Below are 20,496 nucleotides of genomic sequence, written 5' to 3' on the forward strand. Positions count from 1 at the left end.
ACCTCTCTGACTAGAATTAAACCATTCTATTATTTTCTGGTACATCATGTTAATGTGCTATAAATTGTAACATCACTGAATACTTATCTTTCTTATGTAGATAGCATACGTATCGAACGTAGACACGCGAACTACACATCCTACACTCATCTATCTGTATTCTGTAGGCTAAGGACATACAAGTGTGCTAATCCTGCAATACATGTGCTTCCTTTCACATTGTCCATGAACTGTCCCCCGAAACAAACTTTCATTCCTCCACGATCAGAAGCAGTCGCTGTGCAATCTAATAATACGGCGGTGTGCATGACTTAAGGTGGGCAAACACAGATATTCCAGACGTACACAAGAGCCCTTAATCATCGGTTTTGTTAATAACTATCAAATCTAAAAATTTACCAATGTTTAGACAGCTTTGTAGGGCCATAATTTGAAATACTTTTCTTGTCGCTAGATGGCGCAGCAGCAAACTTTGATCCAAACCATGAGTTATCGCTCATCTACAATCTCTACTCAAACTGTCATGACAAACCTGCTTCGTCCTTTCGATTGCACCTTACTCACATACCATTGTGTAGATACCGTGACAGGACGTATTTTCCCCTCCGGACGCCAAATCAATCCACACTACAATTCACCGTCTGTAGGAAATTCCTCCTCGCCTTAACAATGCGCTAGGATACCCTAGCAAGACCAATACGTAACTTCATCAAACTCACATTTATACCATTTGATATGAATGCTTTCTGTGATCAGCATTTTACTGTTAATAGGTCAATAGAACACAGTCTGACCTTAAAATGTATCCGTACACCAGTCAGATTCAGATTGACAAACAATTTTTGTTTTGCAATTTTCTGGTTGGCCCACCTTTACCCAGCACAGCTCTGTTGGTATTACTGAGGTGTTAGATCACATCACCGGTACTACCATAGGATAACCTCTGACTCGCTTGGTCACTTATGCCCACAAACATCTTCAACGTGATGTCATCATGCGTTGAACGTGAAAGTCACAGCAGACTTAGGTACGATACCGCCCGTTACCAGATCCCTGAGATGGGAAAAACACAGGGACCATCAAATCTTCATACGATAGAGACTGTAATCCTGAAGACCTCAATGATGTCTCAACATGAAAAATCGTCAAGTCATCACACAAGTTGTATAGAAAAGTGATCTGATATAGGAATCGGAGACACTATTTATCTGAAAGTTATTGGTAAATAAGGACGTTGAACTCACTCAGGAGGAGACATGGGCAGTGGTTTGTGAAATCCCTGCTTGTGAACCAGCCAAAAGGTATCCTGCATCCCCTTTCCCTGCAAAAAAAAAATGTTTTTATCGTTTTTTATTGAGTCTGCAGCTGATTATAGCTGTTAGTAGTGGGAGCAAAGGCTATCGTCTTGGACCCGCCATGGATATACGGCATATATGCTATGATGCGTGCAAAAGAAATGCCAGTATGAGTCGACTTCTAGTAGCTATATATATATAGGCCCTTTTAAGTCAGAGATCTACTGAGAGTTCATAGCAGTTCTATAGCAATACCAAATGACCAACTATGTTTTAAAATAAGTTGTCATATTTTCACCCGTACTAAACCGCCAGAAGAAGACGATGGTGCACATAGATTAAGTGTTATCCTGCTGGCGTACATGCTTATAGAAACGTCACAGAATTTTGCTCTTCCAACCAACTACCAGCATTCATCCCATTGCTCAAATTTCGCTTTTAATCTATCTATCAAAGAATGTGAACATGAGGATTATAGATAGACCAAACATACAAGGCAGTGGCTTACGTTAGCCACACGAGCATTAAAGTTAAAGTACGTCCTAAGGTCACTGAAGGCCACGCTATGTAATGGACTGGTCATCTGATTATGACGAAGATCCCTGTCATGAGATCACACCACCCGGGCCGAGTCGGGTTATCAGGGTGAGATCTAATCTGATTACGAGATGTGCATTTCTTTGACATTGAGGGCTCGTCAACATATAGTGGTGGGAGCAGTTTTAAACAATTGATATTGGCAGGACCTGTGAATTACATGTTGTACATATGCTTTGTACCATTCTCGTTTCAATCGTGTCAATATACACATATTCTATTTTTTTGTACTAGATATTGCGTCATGTTTGGGATCCCAACAGAATATCATCTACAAAGTGAAGTTTGTTCAGGGTTGTCAGGACTTGTAAACACGCGTTAGCAGTGATGACCTTACCTTAATTTCCATTTGTCCGCGATGCTCCACCTTAAACCCGCCCATCTCATCCAGGGCCTGCTTCAGCGCAGAGCTGACGTGGATACGCAGAGCTGGAAAGCCAACATTAAGTTTATGACATGTCGACATGTCGACAACGTAACGAAGCAGCATTCGGGTGTTATCGCAAATACCCTGGTAATTAAGGCGGCATACTTACCTCAAACATTTTCACCTTTGCCTTTAGTATTTACGATAGAACGGATAGTACATGCTTGTACTCTGTACTTTGGGATATGATATCTAGATCTAAAATCAATATCTAATGTTTATCATATAAAGTTATAAGCCTGAAGAAACGCTGATAAAATCCATCATGCTGAAGTTGATTACAGCACACTTGTAATTATCATCAGTTTGCTCTACATTTGAATGTTAGATGGTTTTATTTTTAGTGATATAGGTGGGATCCCGGGAATATGTCTAACCTTTTCCGTTTGACTCCATTCGTGATGCGGTGTTCACCGTGTCCCCGAACAGACAGTAGCGCGGCATGGACAACCCGACAACCCCCGCGGCACAAGGTCCCGTATGTATGCCGATGCGCAGAAGCAGCTGCGCAGAGGGCAGGTGTCGGATGGTGAACTGGGCTGCCTCGCTGAGCAGGTTCAGCGACATGGTGGCAATCTGATCCACGTGATCTTTGTTTCTGTCAGGAATCCCCGACACGACCATGTAGGAGTCATTCACAGTCTCAACCTGATGTGAAAAGGAATGACCAAGAAACATAAAAGAATTCTATTAAACTTCATTTTGGGAAAAGACGCAAAACTTGCCCTATGCAAAAATGCTGAGGCAAACACCTCTCTGCTACTCTCGATGACTATGCATGTTGCAAGTAAGTTGCGAGACTTACTGAAATTCTGCTTGGTATCCGATTACGAGCCTTATCGTGTTGATTGGTATAATATTTTGAATCGCTATAACAAATTAAGCAGCAACTACCGGTCGAAAAAGGAAATATTTGTTTACATATGAAGATCCGATGCTATGACACTCAAATCTTTCGTATTGTTGTGCAATGGATCTCAATATAACAGTAAAGATAATAGTTGACCAATGATCACTATCAATTTATGATTTAAAAGTCACAAATTTTGCTAAAGAAAATTGGGAAAATCTTGCTAGCCTTGCAACATTCATCAACATGTATCCACTATGTTACGCGTATCCACCTATTGAAAACAGTGTGTTCTCTCGTGAAGCACCCACATTTAAGTATACAGGCATGCGTTGGAGATTTATCTCTTTAGATGCAGATTTTCAAAGGGCGGATACATATGACCTGGTGTATATTTGCTAGAGACGTTAGACGTTAAATCATACGGAGATTATTTCTGCCATTACATGATCCTCTCACCTTGTATACATGATGTTGTTCAATGATGCCATCAAAGCAGGAGTACAGGTCATTCAGTAGATCCACGATCTAAGAAAATAATTGATGGATGTTTTCACAATGTGTATGGCGTTAAGAATTGATCCAAATGTAACAGACCTCTTACACGGTGGTATCATTCATTTTTTGTAGCTAGAGAGATTTTGATGGCACCTTATGACTTTGCGCACATGCCATGTACAAGAAGCCCTGTTATAATTCTCTCCAACCGTTGGGTTACGGGTTGCTACCTGAACATTTGAATGAATGTCAGTAAACACGAGCAAATATTGTTGTCACATGTCCGCACCAGAACCCACCCACCTGAAAAGGCGTGCTCTGAGCGGCGATAGTGCTGAATCCGATGATGTCGGAGAAGAAGACGGTTGACTGGTCGAACATCTCTGGACTTACCACCCTCCCCTGCTTCAACTCGTCCGCAACGGTTCTGTTTTGGAGGAGGAATAACTCATCATATAGTTACCTTTGTCCACAAACATGGCAGTAGACGCTGATTTAGTTCTCACAGGATAAGTTCGACTGTTCTACTGCCTTACCAGATGTGTAGTCTCTGATTTTTAGCCTTGTAGCTTTTAATGTCCTTCGAATGTTTTTGTTACAATTGTAAAGAGGTTGTGTATTAAACTACACGAACTTCACACTTGCCTGGGTAGCATGCTGTGTAGCAGCTTGTCTGTTTTCTTCTGTTCCTCCACCAGCTGCTTGGTTCTGTCCGCCACTATGGACTCCAGGTTAGCGGCGTACTTCTCCATGATCACGATCATGTTGTCCATAACGTTGGCGTCCCTGCGGTCATAAATATACGGCACAACGCACAGGCTTTAACATTCCTCAGGTAATATCAATGGCCAATTGTGCATATGGCCCTCACCAAACCATCAGATAAGACGGAAATTGAAGCTTCTAAGTAAAACGCATTCTCGTCGGATATTGATGAAATCTTGTTACTTCGGACAATGCTCGAGCGTTATCTTTCCGAATGACAGCAGGCAGACTGACAATGACTGCTATTTTTCGTATTAGAATGTTAGGTCTAGGACAGGCTTAGATGAAGTTTCTAGGTATTACCTTCTGCTGATAATATCTGTAGTAGGGGATAAGTTATTGGGGCTTATCCTTACCTTCCCTTATTACACTTTCGGAATATCTTCCTGATGGCAGTGAAATCAGGACGAGCCTCTGGTACTTCGGACCAGCACCGCACCATCAGCTTATAGACTTCAGGAGTAGCCCCTTCCTCATCCACAATGGGCCGCACGGGCGGGTTAGTGCCCATTCGCACTCGCTCCACTATGTCTAGAAATGTATATGTGCCTTTTAGTGATAACAATCCGCGAGCCGGACCAAGCGTTGATGATCGTTTCACGTAATGTAATAGCATTATGATTTACAGAAGCTGTTCCCAAAGGGTAACAGAAGACGACCTTATAACAGACTTTGTTAGAAAAGATCAGCAGACATAAACTGGTCCTTGCCCTACCTCTGGGCGTGGAGTCATTGCCACAGTAAGGATGCCCCCGGCTGATGACCTCCTGTGTGATGATGGCGAAGCTGTACACATCTCCCTTCTGTGTGCCCTTCAGCGGTGGGCAGGGCATTCTCAGCAGCTCCGGAGCGGTCCATAGCAACTCTGGGTGTGCAAGAAGACAGCAGCAATCATGAAACATAACAAAGGTTAATGTTTATGCATTCTTCTTCATTCTTATAAAACGACCAAGAGGATTACTGGTGGCCGTGTTACCTCTTATTGACACGTCCGGTCGGCATATAGATATTTGTCACTCCGTGACAGCAGACAGAGGGGCGTTGGTTGGAGAAAAACAACGACACGACAGACACAGAGGTGGCCGTACGAATAATTTCTATAGATCTAATTCGAACAGAATCTATTGGACAACACAGAGGTGCCCCGGATACTGGAATCTCTAGATTCTTAAGCTTTTCGATTCAGGACGTTATGAAACAGATCTTAGACAGTGAATGAAAATGCTCACTCATGTATTCCTCGTGCTCGCCAACCTCCGGATTCTCTGATTGGTTGGCCTTGAAGCGCGCCATTCCAAAGTCCGTTATCTTCACCATCCAGCGATTGTCAATCAAACACTTGTTGGACCGCAACGAACCATGGGAAAGCACAGGGCACCGGTGTAGGTATTCCATACCCTGAGGGGGATGTAAGGAAGTGGGGAGATGTCACGGAGTCACAAAGATGAAATTACTGTTTCATGCAAGACGTGAATATAGAACTTCATAATCGCGTGGTAGAAGGAATGTCTGCAGAAAATTCGAATATTTCTAAACGTAATGTGCTTTCTGTCTAATCTTCCCAAAGATATGGATGGACAACTGTTACAGTTCCGTTGACGTATAACGGGAGGTGCCCCAACACGGTACGCTTTTTCTTGCTCTCAAACTCATGGCGCTCCATCGCTAGTTGCCTGAGAGTGGTCAAATTTTGATGACTGAATTTTTTACTCATAGATTTGAACAACATACTTGAATAAGAAATGCATTCATGTGGTTCATGAACCTTTCGCGCTGCGTGTTACAAGCGGCAAACACTGAGAGACAATTTCGTGTATGTAACCTTCCAATTTTGTGCTACGCGGGACAGTGTGCCTAACTCGGTACGCTTTTTTTTAATATTTTGCTCTCTTCAGAAGTAAGTGGTAAATCTAAGTACACAGAAAAAAATTAATAGTATGATATTTTAGCTTTCTTTTGGTGGTAAAATCGTGACTGTATGTACTTCTTGTCTCACATGAGGAAGGCTGTAGCTAGAACAATCCAGCTGATGTTTTAAGGGCAACGGGCTGAATGCACTGATTGTGAATGCCCGACTAAAAAACCATTACGAAAAAACGACACCGCCAACATCAACAAAACTCTGTCTGATTATACGAAAATATCATCTATATATCTCTGTCAAGTCTTATTTTCATAGACAGCACGAATCATTTGTTACAGTCAAATAAATCTTTGGAGCGTTCTCTAGTCTGCCACCTTCACGGCCACACTCCCTTGGGAGTACAATGGTGGCAATGTTTATGTCGCTTCCTTTTGGTTACTTTTCTACTCAACAAACATTTGAAGACCCATATTCATAGTGTTTTATGAAGCTTTATTTATGTGTATCATGGCAGTTGTGTGACTGCTTGGATGAGTTCGTATAGTTAGCGACACGAGCCGCCAATACGCAGAGGCCGGTGACCGCAGTGATTTAGCACTGTCAACATTACTGTTAGAATTCTGCTCTTAAAAAAACATGAAGTAAATATGTTAAAGTATACTTGGAATGCAAATTAAAGTTGTGTGCATGGACTTGGTTTATTTACCTTTGTAATCAGCATAGTCAGTGACAACAAACACGGTGTACTTATGGATAATAAGATCAGCAAAAAATCCGTACCGTCTTACGACGGTGACCGTCTTAGGGCGGCCCCCGTTATGTGCATATACATATGCTAGATATAAATTGGAAGCTAAACCAAAAACAAAATCATACGTCGGGTGAAATTCCCGTCCGGGAACATTCGCTCCCGGTGGAGAGAATCCCGTCTCAAGGACGTCCGGGAACCCGCGCTTTTCCGTGGAGAGATTCCCGTGGCGGGAACACGCGCTTCCTCGTGGAGCTTTTCCCGTGCGGGAAATGTCGTCGGTGCATTTCCCGCAAAAGCTCCAATTCCCGTGACTCTGCTTACATGCATACTAACGCGTCAAGTAGAGTTATGAAAGTGTCCGTCATGGATTGTTCGAGATGGTGAGAATCTGACAGTTAGAATCTCACGTACCTTCACTACGTCTGACAGCAGGGACAGTTTGAACATGTTGTCCAACTTGATGTCGTCGTTTTCCAGAATATCCTGGAAATTACAACAGTTAATGCTTGTTTTTTTGTTTGTTTGTCAGACAAGATGTAACAAAGATACAGATTACAGGATTGAAGTCCTAGTAATCCATAAACATGTAGTCCAAATGAACACATACTTACACAGACATGATATTACAGTAAAGGGATCATATCATCTCCTTGCATTGAGCATCATGTAACAACTATGGCATTTCCCCAGCACCACCAGATGACCCCCAGATGCAAAAAGGCAAATGTTTGCATCAGAAATATAAATATGTCAGTTGCCAGTTGCCATATATATATATCTGTATTACAAACAGTACCAACGTAATAACAGAGGAAAGCAACATCATCTGACTGACAGAAGTTTGCAGATCCAATTCTGTAACGTGTAGTCACGGTATGATGACTATGACGTCACCCACCTGTAAACTTCCTTTGGGGCAAAATTCGTACACCAGACAGATGTGGGGTGCTTCCACGCATGCGCCGATGAAGCGGTTGAGGTTTCCGTGGTTGACTTGTAGAGCCTTAACAGGGGAAAAAGGAAAGCCATTGTGATGCTAGATCAAGATTCCTTTGCCACTCTTTATATTACTATACCATATTTCATTTCATGTATTCCTTCTGGTTCGCCGTACATGCAACCGGTGTTGCCCCAGCCACGTACAGGCAACTTATCAGTGCGGGGAAGCCTTAAAGTTAGGAAACCAACATTGTATCATTCTTTCCAGAAAGATAACGTTAACACTGCAAGCTTACCTCCTTAAACTCCAGCAGCTGTTCACGGTCTATCTGAACGTGCAGTTTCCGCACGTTCTTCATGGCGATGAAGTTCCCCTCGTACCGTCCACACTGGGGCGGTGCACGCTGGGACTTCTTACCACTGTACAGGCTGGCGGTAGTCTTTGATGGTGCTCCCGTCCCATGGCTGCGGGACCCGGATGTAGTCTTGCTCTTGATGCTCATCTAGGGTGGTATACATGGTTAAACATGACGGTAGGTGGCTTTTTGAGAAGGACTCATTGAACGATTCTACTACACTTTTAAGTGAATTTAATTTCCAAACAGTGATGGTGGGGGCTCTGAGTAAAGGGATATGACAAAAAGGAGAAAGGTGGAGGCTGACCAGAACGTGTCTTCAAACCAGTTCACCTGTCCGCAATGCAACGAAGTATGCAGGTCGGAGATAAGCCTTTTCAGCCACCCGAGAACCCGCAGGACTACCAGTACTTCCCAGAGATCCACGACGACGCGGAAAGAGCCATGATGATATGATGGTGATGATGATAATTACAGTGGTGGGTCTAAGCCTAAGGGTTAACACCGTCCCTCCTTACCTCTACCTAAAGGTGGTTGACGGTTTCTAATCGCCTATCAAAACGTAACACAGTAAAACAACTTCAACAAGGCATAACGTCATCTGCTAGTTCCGTCCCTACTTTCCCCTAGTTGGATTGACACGTGTACCTTTCCTGTGCACTTCGCGGTTGTGCATACGCACCTGACTCATGAGTTGCTTTGTGGCCGCAGAGAAGTCGATATCATCGTAGTTCATCCTCCATGACATGCTGCTCAGGTCAGCCTCGAAGTTCTTCTTGCTGTTTAAAAGAAACCACTTAAGACCAGAGGCTATCAGATACTCAATGCTGTGGTGATAGATGCTTATTAAAAAAACTATATGAAGCCGCAAGTTTTGGAAACGGAAAAATACTTCTAAATGGCTACACTAAGTCTGTGCTACATACTAAGAGAAATACACCAGTAATTGATCTCACATTCTATTATAGATATATCAACAATGAGAAATAGGAATGGTTTGGTGTTCCTTAATTTTTGATGTACATGTACATATATCATAGTAAACATAAAAGACCTAGTGTAAGGTGTAAGAAACTCTGGCATAATAGACACTCTGCAAATGTTCCAATACTAATCATTCTCCAAGCAGAGATTTCGGTCGGGGTTACTGCCACTTCGATTGAAACATCTGCCTAATGACTAACGTTAATAGCTTTAGTCAAGGTAAGTACGTCATCTCACCGCTGATAATACGCTGCTACACCTCCCACCACCAGCAGCAGGCCGCCAACTACAGACACGATGACGGTGATCTTACTCCTTCCTAAGTAAGCCGCAGTAGGGAGAACATGACCAAGAAAAACAACAAATGTGGCACTACTGTGTCTGATCACAATGTTCAGTGTTCTGTTATGTTTTGATGACTGTATCATTTTCTTCTCTATCTTTGAGGATTCTACAAGATTGCTGAAACAAAAGAATGGCTAGGACTGAACTTAAGTGATCGGTAGTCTGACATGAAGTAGATTGGTTTGCCTAGTTACGTCTGTTTACCCTTTAGTTAGTTATAAACATATACGCAGTTAAAGTATACCAGATTTTCTGTCATTGGTGGCAACGTTGGTTACATGTCTTTGAATTAACTTTATTACACGACAGTTGTACAATATATGGTAGAAACTATTACAAAAGTACAAAATATGTTATATATGATATTGTTAAAGAGAACTGTCGCAAAGCTGTTCTGGCCAAATTCTAAGCAAAGAAATTCAGCAGGCTCGGTTCTCATTACCACTAGTCTTATCACAACCACTGGTCTCACTATAAGTATAATGAGTAGATTTAACAGGTGTCTTGATATATTGCTTAATGTGATACATAGCCGACCATGGCCTCCTGGCCTTCTCCAGACTATGTTTGGACGCAAAGTCATTTGTGGTTGTAAGAGTCATCTGCGCCAGCCGACTATGAATTTTGAAACATTAAAGGCGGGAAAAGCCATACTCTTCCGGATGCGATTCTAGACTAGGATGGATTTCAGGCTATCCCCAAGTCAGTGCCGACCTTTGTTCTGGAAGTGTCTGGAGAAGGGTCCTGGGAAGGTCTTGAATGTGTAAAAGAGGTTTTACCTTGTGTCCTTGGCGTGCAGAACTCGCCCCGAAACCCACATTTCGGTGCGTCAGCCGGCGGTTCGGTCTTCCCACTGCCCCAGTCCACTGCCCGCAGCTGGACCATCCTCTGTTGGGAACAAATAATTCATCACTTGACTTGGAGAAAACACTCGGATGATATTTCAGCCCCGTGTCGTAAAATTGAATGTTAAGATCCTATAAAGATTTGTTCGATGATTTTTTTTGAGGGTACGATAGGGTATAAAAACCGCCACAAGTCCCCTCATTGCCCACAGGCTTTTCTCCACAAGGGAACTTTGCCGCGGCCTTGTGGTAATGAACTGTTCCACGTCTTATCGAGACGTTTACGCCGCTGTGTGCATGCTTTATCTACCGTACATACCATCAATTGTCCAGATACCTGCTGCATACTTAGTCCCGTCTGAGTGGTGATAAAACATAGGATTAGACCTAACACATGATCTCACTACACATGGTCTTCTCTTGGCCGGCGATCCTGCCGAAGAGACAGGCCGATACTGAGCACAGAGGTACAAACTAAGCTCTTCCAAGGATTCCATGATTATAAACCACTCATTGCGTTGAGTTCCGAAAACCACATGCAAGCAAACGTAGAGATCTCCTGTTGAGGAGGAGAGCTGTTCTCTTCAACTAAAGTCTAGTTCCTACCTAGCACAGGTCATGAAGTGTTGTTGTACTTACTCTCTGGCCGTTGACAGCCACGCCGTACTCAGCGACCACCTCGAACTTGCCGTTGGGCGCCATGTCCCACACCATGAACTCAGGCTCCCGGTCCGCCCTTCTGTCCATCACCACGTATCCTGACACCCCTAGGAAACGAGATGTGATGGCTTTGCAATGAGTCTTTATTGCATATAAATTATAAACTTTTTTCGGCCTATCATCACCATGCTCTGCTGCCAACAACCTCCATGACTTGAGCTGCAGCCTCTGTTGGCGTTTGCTAAAACACTCCCCTCCTTGTGTGAACAAAGGTTCCTCTGTATCCAACTGACACGAAAAAAGCCAGACCGACTGCCGGAAGGCTATATATATAATTTGTTTCTTAGGCCGTGGGCCTATGCTATACATTATCATAGTGAAAATGTCACAATGAAATGTATCATTTTGATTTGATTTGATTTGATTTCTCTATGTTAACCATAGGACCTATCCATCTGGTGATCAATAAAGGCGTGGACTAGATATCCGCAGAGCTCGGGTGTCAAATGTCGTTAGCTGCCACACGGTCAGACATTGCCTCTGCTGCGAAGATGGTGGCGTGCACCAAAAATCGGTCATACAAGCAAGCAAAAAGTAACACACATACCAACAGATTCTAAAAGCCTTTGATACTAACGAAGTGATTATTTCAAAAGATGGACCAACGTTGCTCGAATCGAATAATGAATGAATAAATGAGAATCTTTATCGTACTAGGTAAAATACTGGTCGAAACAAAAAATAGTTTTTACAGATAATTTTCAAATGATTTTTCAAGAAAAAGAACATATACAGCACATGCGTATCACGAACCTCAAAACTGTTTACACAAATGAGAAAACTACAGAACCGATAAGTAAAACAAAGTAAATAACCGTAATAGCACACAAAGTAATACGTTTGCACTCCAATTACCATTCCAGTATAAAGAAGTACATATCAAAGGAGACTGATCGATCAGCTTCCCCATTTACCAAAGGATATGATTTTTAGTTTTGCTATCCTTTTACAAATAATACTTCTAATTTGTAAAATATTAGTTGACAGCAACGTATTGTATACAATGCCAATGTCAACCTTACATAAGAATTCTTTTGTGCTTAGTGAATGATGACGATGATAGTGACCAGTCCCTAGGCTTTGCAGACCAGGTCTGGAGGCACGTCTGTATCTGTATCTATATAGCCGGTATAACCGCCCTTCGGCGTAACACACCAGCTACTACGATACACAATTGGAGATATACTGGCTTTTGGTAGCTCAACAGTAAAGCACCTGTTTATATGCAATGGTTAGGATTCGTACCTTTGAACACGGCGCCCTTCATGTGTTGTAAGATCTTCCCCCCATCTCGTGGATCCTCTCCTGCTGCTAGAGTCGCGTTCAGCGCCACGGCGTACAGCAGCACTGCGTCATGGAGATACAGCGCGGCAAAGCCCCCCTGTGCGGAAATTACAGATTTGAGATTACGTGACACATCGCATGCAGTACCAAATGAACCACATACATGTACATGACATAGTGTACGAATGCCTTTGATTTGAGAAGAAATATTTTCCAGTTTTCCTCGGAGAAATGCATATGTTTCTGTTGGACCTTTGCAGGGCGGTGTGTTGGTTGCAATTGGTTAACGCCGTAAGGACCTATATATTTGTGTGTGTGTAATGCGTTTGCAGTTGACTGTATTTGCATGTACAATTCGAATATGTCTGACAACTTTCATCCATCCAGCAGGGTTACGTCACTATCACGTGATTGCAGATATTCTGCAGTTTCAGCTACTCGTACTTCGTTGTTGGGGCTCTGGTAATGTTTTCCCTGTAAGCTGTCGTTTTGTTGTTTATAATCTTACTTTTAGTCGAAAGTGAAAAAAACGCTGTGTTCCTGGTGACCTTTAATGGAAACATATTGCTAGTTTTGTTGACAAATTAAAGACCTATAGTCAATAAGACGTTATACCTTTAGTCCTAGAGACAAGCCGGCCCGGTAGTTCCAGGGCTCCTGTGCCATCCTTTTGGGGATGTCTTCTCGTACCTGCTGTGCTGCGGGGTCGTTAGGAAACTTTATCCCTATCTGTGGGCAGGTGGAATAGTATAAGTATGACATAGACCACGCTTTGAAATGATGTGATATAAGATGACGCGATGTTCTATCACTAAATCGTTAACTACATTTGTGGTGGCTTCTTCTTGCCATTCTTGCCACATTTGGCATTTACATGTAAATTCATTTAGTATTTTCATTTTCAATGCACGTCTCCATGACCTGTAGACGATAAAATGAAACACGAATTGCAATCGTACCCTGTATATTTGAAATAGCAAAAATAAAACTACATGCCATATTTTACGTATATATCATATTATACATGTAAGGCCTTTTTCATCATTACAAGCAATCATACTATAAAGTGAAATATCATACAACCATTTTACCACTTTTAAGATTGTAAAACTATGAGAACACCAGGTGTATGTCCTTGCGAATCTTTGAAACCATTGCAACTTAAATGCAATTCAATGTCACTTAATCTTACACTGCAAAATTTCAATATTCTAAAGTCTAGTCTATATCTTGAATCTTGCTACATTTCTGAACCTTTGTTGATAAAGACATGCGGTACAAGTGATAGCCACGTACCTCCAGCACAGACTCATACGCCCTGATGGCGTCTGCGTTCCGACCGTCGTCGCTGCTCCACGGTTGGTCAACTTTGACCTCAATGGACAACTTGGCATTGATGAGGACGTAATCCCCTGACGTCATCTCTAGTTCGTGGGCCTGCAGGAGGATGGCCCGTTCCACTGGTATGGAGGGGTGGCACATGTAGATGACTGGAAGAGTTGTGATCAAAACACAAGGTTATACCAAAAGAAAAATCACACGGGACAATGTCAGTCGGTAACAGCTAAATAGATTTAACACCAAACCATTTTAGTCGCCACCAAGAGGGCTTGAGAGCCACTCTAGGATATGGCTTACGTGAAATCGGATGAGTGATGATAAAGGGTAAAGTTATGATCCTGCAGGCCATTGGCTTGGTAAGGTGCTTATTGACCACTGAGTTGAAGAGGCTGAGACTTTGTCAGGAGAGCAGTTCTGATACGAGGGCGTTCAATAAGTAATGACTCTGACTCATTTCCCATAGCAGGAGATTAATGAAACTTGGCACAGTTATTAGTCTTTCTCTTCATAGAAACCACCATAGTTATGCATTTCTCCCATTGTTTGATGCAGCTCTGGACACCGTTTTTGTAGGACACCCCAGGTTGGTCCTCCAACAGATGCCTCATCAATGGCAGAAGAGGAACGACCAGGTCTGGGAGCTGTTTCCGCAGACTTCCGGCCATGTTTGAATTCAGGATGCCAGCGTTTTACAAGGTCATATGATGGGGCATCATCAGCATAAGTTTGTTTCATTTCATCAAAAGTCTCCTTTGGTGTGCGTCCTTTCAAATACAAAAACCGGATCACTGCGCGACACTCAACTGGTTCCATTTCACACCTGGTCCATTTCCCACCTAACTCATTTCAAACACCAGTATATCAAAACCCACAATTAGTTCAGAACTGTTTTTTGCAACATAAACTATAGAGATATGAATCATTACACATGCAAAATTTCATCTAGATCAGACAACTGGAAGTGGGTCAGAGTTATTACTTATTGAACGCCCCTCGTAGATTTAGCCATTAATGTTCCGTCAACAGTTTTGCCGTCTGCCTGAGCTCGAACATGTTCAAGGGTTTGCATTCATCATTTAGAATGGTGGAGTAAAGTCGTCGACCCATTGCATGAGGGACCTCCAGATAGCAGAATCAAACACACAATCAAAAACAGGAGAGAAAGGGTGCGAGCCGTTGCAATATTAGTACTTGAAAATGATGTGGCGTTTTATCAACTGAGGATGACAAAAAATAGTCAATATCAATGTTCATGATAAACTTAAAACAGAGAAAAACACGTCGCTCTCGGCACTCACTTCTGGCGTTCTGCTTGAGGATTCTCAGCTTCTCTGAGATGAGCTGAGGGTCCAGGTACTTGATGTCGTAGGAGTATTCTCCCGCCAGGGTGATGTTTGCTGCAGCCAGGTACTGCTTTACAGACTCGGTTGACGACTTGCACAGAAAACCGGAGTCCGAGAAGATACCAATCCTTTTCCAAGACCTGAGCAGTACGTACAAACAGCGATACTAACTATCTTTATCCCAATTCCTGCGATGTCTGGCCTGAAAGTGCATACCCGATGAGGCAGTAATGGTGACGTAGATATGGTGATCAGAATTAGTTCCGAAAATTATCAAAGTAACATTTGGTGAAAATGAAGTACTTTGTGGAATATTTTAGGTTGGTGATCCTTAACTTCAGATAAACTGACATAGAAAAGTTAAAACACTTAATTTTGATCAATTGATTAACGAAATTATAATTTCATGCCTGTACTTTTACTTTAATTATTCATTTTAGTAAAAGGAATTGTAGAAATATGGGTTAGAGTTCAGACCCTAAGCTAGCTTTACGGATTGACTATAAATCGTATCTAATGAGTGAGTGAATGCCAATCTGGAAAGCTATCTGCAGTGACGTTTAAACTGTTAAAACTGCATATCATGACGCTTACGGTCACACCTACGGGCGGAGGTTTGCACTCTCTGGGTGCTTTATCTATTACACATGGGCGGTCTCTCACCACAGTTTCAACAGTTCCACCACAGCCACGCCGAACTTGTTGGATGGCACGAAGGTCCTGGCGAGAGTCTTGAGCAGCGCCTTGTTCTCCAGCTGCGGGTCCACCGGTAACCACGAGATGGTGGGCATGTTCCAGTAGGCCGCCAACTGGCTGGACTGGATACATGCTGATGGTGGGGGTGGTGATGGGGAAGGGGTGACGTTATAGAATAGAAAGGTTATGATACGGCAAAACTATCCATCGAGTCTTTCTTGGGAATGCTAGTAGTTCCAAAGAAAGTACATTTTCAAACACAAAATCTTCGTCAATCCAAAAGACCCTGCTGGATGTGAACTTATTGCTCAGGTGTTTGAAGAAGTAAGGAGGTTGAAAAAAAGACCTTGGAAAAAGGGAGTAAGCCGGCAGTTCTTACCTTCAGCGCATGGCGGCGCTAAAAGGGCATCTACGTTCTCCTGGACCGCCAGCTCGACTGCAGCTCCCGCCGCTACCTTCGAGTTACAGCTGGAGTCCCTCCACACAACGCTAGGAGAAACGGGCGCATCATGTAAAACTCAAAGAACGAATTCAACTCTAACTTGTGAATGTCTCATTTGTTGCCTTACATAATACTAAGCTGGAAAACAAGGGGCTCGATCATCTGGAAGAAACCAAGGACGTTATACCCATTCCTTTCTTCTGACCAAACAGCTTACACGCGTGCATTCATCCATCCATCCATCCATCCATCCATCCATCCATCCATCCATCCATCCATCCATCCATACATACATACATACATACATACATACATACATACATACATACATACATACATACATACATACATAATGTACATCAGCACTACCTTCTGCTTCTGTATCTGCAGCAGTAGAAATGTGCATAGAATGATAACCGTTACACAATAGTCGACTGATTGTCATCTAAAGTGACGTTCATTAGGAGAGCTGAACATGTTTGATTTACAAATGATTTTCCCGGGACTGTTATAAGCCGTCCTACTGTCACTGGAGAACGAACAACTACAGGCGAGATTGAATGTTGAAAACAGACCCCGCTGTACACCATCATTATATTAAAATTAGGTCCTAGTATGCGCCAGGGTTCCTTCCCTGTCTATTGATGTGGTAAAGATACATATATATACTAGTACCCTTGAGGAAATCTGATAAAAAAAGAATGACATTACATGAAATGAGTGAATTAGAATATAGTAGAATAAAATCAAGTCAAGTAGAATCAATTCAGACAAATCTACAGTTAGCAAATACAGGTTTTGCTTTGCAATCTGAATTTCTGGATTCTTTCAAACATTCATTTTATGACCTTCGCTTGCTCTTCAGCGCTTTGTCTTCACATGGCGGTACAAAAGAAATTGCATCAATCTGTGCTCTACAAAATGCTATCAACACCTGTAAGAGAAGAAAACATGATTCACATTCGTTTTTGACAGCCGTGAATGAAAGCAACGATTGTTGGAGATGGCAGATGATTACGACAAGATGAAGGCAGGTCTCCCCATGTTCTGACGCACGTACACATTATCAAACTTAGATTAGCTTGTGTTGAACCTTGTTACGCGAGTCACTTGGCGTAAAAGTAATTGGGTACAACTTGATGCAGTACATCTTTGATTGGCGTGAATTTACAAGCATGAGCGACCTGTGGAGCCTGCTTGTATGGAAATATTCATAAGAAAAACCAAGACTCTATAAGTGTCATCGACCACTTCTGCAGGCAGAATTCTCCTTCGTGTTTGATACGCCAGGAAGACGCATGCATGCACGTCACCCACGGTTTCCCCATCCGCCCGGCCATTCAACTACAGTACTCAACAAGAGTTGTCAGCACAGCTGGCGGTCTAGCGTTAGACTTGTATTGAACGGTGCTTCGTCCTAGTGCGCGGGGTTGAACTTGAGTTCATATTTCTCATAATCTGCTGTAAAATGACTAAATGACTGAAAAAACATATTATGTGAATTGTTTTGGGTGCAAATTGTGTTTGGGCGTTACTTCCGGATATCCACACGCGTTGAATGTAAGCCGGTTCTGTGACTGACATCATGGTGTTGTGGAAGCGAAGTTACAATATCCCGCGCCGTGGATGATTTGATAAGTCTCTCGATTGTACACTAGGTTTTTCTCTTTCTGACAGCCGTACTCGTTTTCGCTGGAGAAATCTTTTCAATGCGTTTTACCCTATGCGAAAATGTGCAATTTTGCCCATGATATTTGAAAAAAATCATGATTTTTTTACTCCAAAATTATACATGTGTGTAAAGTTATATGTAAATTGAAGAAACAAAACCCAGTTGCATGGTCCTGTAGCTGAAGCGATATCCTTCCATTTCCCACACAGTCATTCTACTTCAGAAGAATTCCTTGCAAGAGACGGTCGCTAGAATTGAGGGTGTGCAGCCTTGAAACCTGAAACAAACTGGGGTGTGCCCCCTTGAGCTATCTACAGCGGACATGAGAAGCATACAGAAATAGCTAGACTTGACTTTTACATTAAGAATAGGTAAAATATGCCATATTGTAAAGGAAACGTGACATTTTCAAACATCTGAATACTACAAGTATCAGTCAAACCTAGCCGGGCAGCCACCTTGCGCAGGCGATCATGGCCACATCAATGTCACAAGCCACATTAAAACAATACCGTCCATGTTCACATAGGTAACACCACCCTGCCCTGAAGAACCACTTTCCCTCATCAAACATTTTTTTCAGTAAAGGCTTTCTACGTGTGATTTATAGGATAGAGAATGAAAATTACCCGGGGAAATCTATAGCTACAAACACTAGATGAGCGTAAGTGGTTCGAGACTTGAGCCTGACCTGAGAGTGTGCCCCGGTAACAGACTGGGATCCCGCATCACCCTGTCGATGGCTATGGACGTGGCGCTGGCCGTACTTTCCCAGCCGTACAGACGGTGGTCTCTGCCTTGTGGGATCAGCAAACCAAGTTTGAAGTCTCGGCAGGCCGCGAAGGAAAGAAATGCCACCAAAAAGCCGAGACGCACGTACACACTAAACACAGCCATTGTAGATAATTAGCGCCGACGTGCTACCGAGATGTGACGGTATAAATCATACAGAGTATGAGGCTTCGGTGGCAATGGGCGCATTACCAGATGTGTTCCGTGCGCGTGCGCAATCAGAAGATGATTTGGAATGTCATGAGTCAATCAACTTAAACTAAGATGAGGGTCCGCATGCCGTTAGGCACAGTGAGCGGGAAGCGTAATTGGCCGCTTTAACTCTATGCAGTATGTTATCCATCGTCCTGAGTTCACCGATGTTGAAAACTATTCATTACCAACCCCATGCACAGACTCCGCATTCTGCGAATGGAAGTAGGTAGTCAAGAGTAGGCGCATAATAACACTCAAGTACTACGTACTGGCTCTCACTGTGTAGCAAATCGTGGGAAGTTGCCATGTGATTCGGACAGGGTTGTTGTGCCTTTGATGCCGCTGGACAATGAATCCCAACTCTCCACACAATGCTTCTGGTACGTCAGTGCTTGAATTGGGTTTGTCCGCGCTTTCCGCGAGCTTGTCGACGTCCATGTACTGATTAGCTTGGCGACATCTAGCTGTCTGACCAGCCCTAATATGTAGTAATGGTTTATTGAGTATTTGACATTGTCACGACAATAGCATCCCGTGACCATGGGTTGAATTGCATGAATTACATAGTTGAACATAACCGGAATCAAAATGACATCGAAAATAGAAAATTTGAAATACCAAATTTAACGTCAATTTAAAACTTAACTTGACTTACAACTCAAAATTTGGCAGCACTCGGCATAGTTCGCAGCATATTGTCCAATTTAAAGTTGGTTGCGCGACTAGTGATTCATCAAACGTGCCACGTACGGAAAAGCGCTATGCCTTCCAGTTCTGTTGGGTATGCCTCTGTCTGTTGGGTGACGGTACTGACTGGACGGTATTGACTGGATGTTATAGAATAGATTGAGCAAACTTAAATGTCAGATGCTCACGCCGCAGGTGAAGAGAGGATAGGCCGAGCTGTGAGCAGGCTTCAACATAACTAGTGTAGTCAGATCCATTGTACTGCTCAACGCTGAATTCTCTCGATTTTGTTGGAGAGGGATGTTGTCAGACCGGGATGCCATACCGGTGCTGTATACTCATGATCGGGCGCACGTAGATGGTGTATACGATGATTATCTGTGATGAGGTGGTGTAAAGCCTTATCCTATATAAACCCACTGTACTTATTTATAGATATACCACTTAATACATTAGGAAAATACCACAAGCCTATCAGGCTTTCACCTAGAAATACTTTGCATCTGCTGACATCAAGTGAATATCTGCTTCAAGTGGTCAAGCACATTTCTCCCTTTTCTTCCGTCTAACTCGAGGCTTAATGCTTGAGATCGAGGTGGTTATATGACCTCCTTGTTGAAATCAAGCATATTCTTCCTCAGTAGCTCGATGTCACATTGCAGGCGAGGTGAAATGTCTATCGTATATTGTTGTATGAATGCCGTACGTGTGCTGGTGTCATCGAGAATGCCAAATCAATTGCTATTTAGAGGATCCCTGAGATGGTGGTCGGGAAAATGTATTCTTTTTTTTTTTTGCAATTCAATAC

General features: G+C 42.8%; 1 protein-coding gene across 1 annotated transcript; it reads right to left on the minus strand.

Annotated features, from left to right (window-relative positions):
* Positions 1 to 113: 113 nt before the first annotated feature.
* LOC118414540 (atrial natriuretic peptide receptor 1-like) lies at positions 114 to 19,532 on the minus strand. The gene is made up of 25 exons (XM_035818630.1): positions 18,706 to 19,532; positions 16,280 to 16,389; positions 15,868 to 16,033; positions 15,160 to 15,344; positions 13,817 to 14,010; positions 13,136 to 13,249; positions 12,482 to 12,617; positions 11,156 to 11,283; positions 10,836 to 10,874; positions 10,451 to 10,559; positions 9,564 to 9,645; positions 9,025 to 9,121; positions 8,283 to 8,489; positions 7,946 to 8,050; positions 7,459 to 7,530; positions 5,662 to 5,830; positions 5,148 to 5,297; positions 4,789 to 4,963; positions 4,313 to 4,453; positions 3,971 to 4,094; positions 3,629 to 3,697; positions 2,697 to 2,967; positions 2,230 to 2,321; positions 1,245 to 1,321; positions 114 to 1,053 (listed from the first exon to the last, which is right to left on the minus strand). Exons 1-25 carry the CDS (start codon positions 18,909 to 18,911, stop codon positions 993 to 995), a joined length of 3,279 nt encoding a protein of 1,092 aa, XP_035674523.1. The 5' UTR covers positions 18,912 to 19,532; the 3' UTR covers positions 114 to 992.
* Positions 19,533 to 20,496: the final 964 nt, after the last annotated feature.

This window comes from Branchiostoma floridae, chromosome 4 (genome assembly GCF_000003815.2).
Source record: "Branchiostoma floridae strain S238N-H82 chromosome 4, Bfl_VNyyK, whole genome shotgun sequence".
Classification (NCBI taxonomy): Eukaryota; Metazoa; Chordata; class Leptocardii; order Amphioxiformes; family Branchiostomatidae; genus Branchiostoma; species Branchiostoma floridae.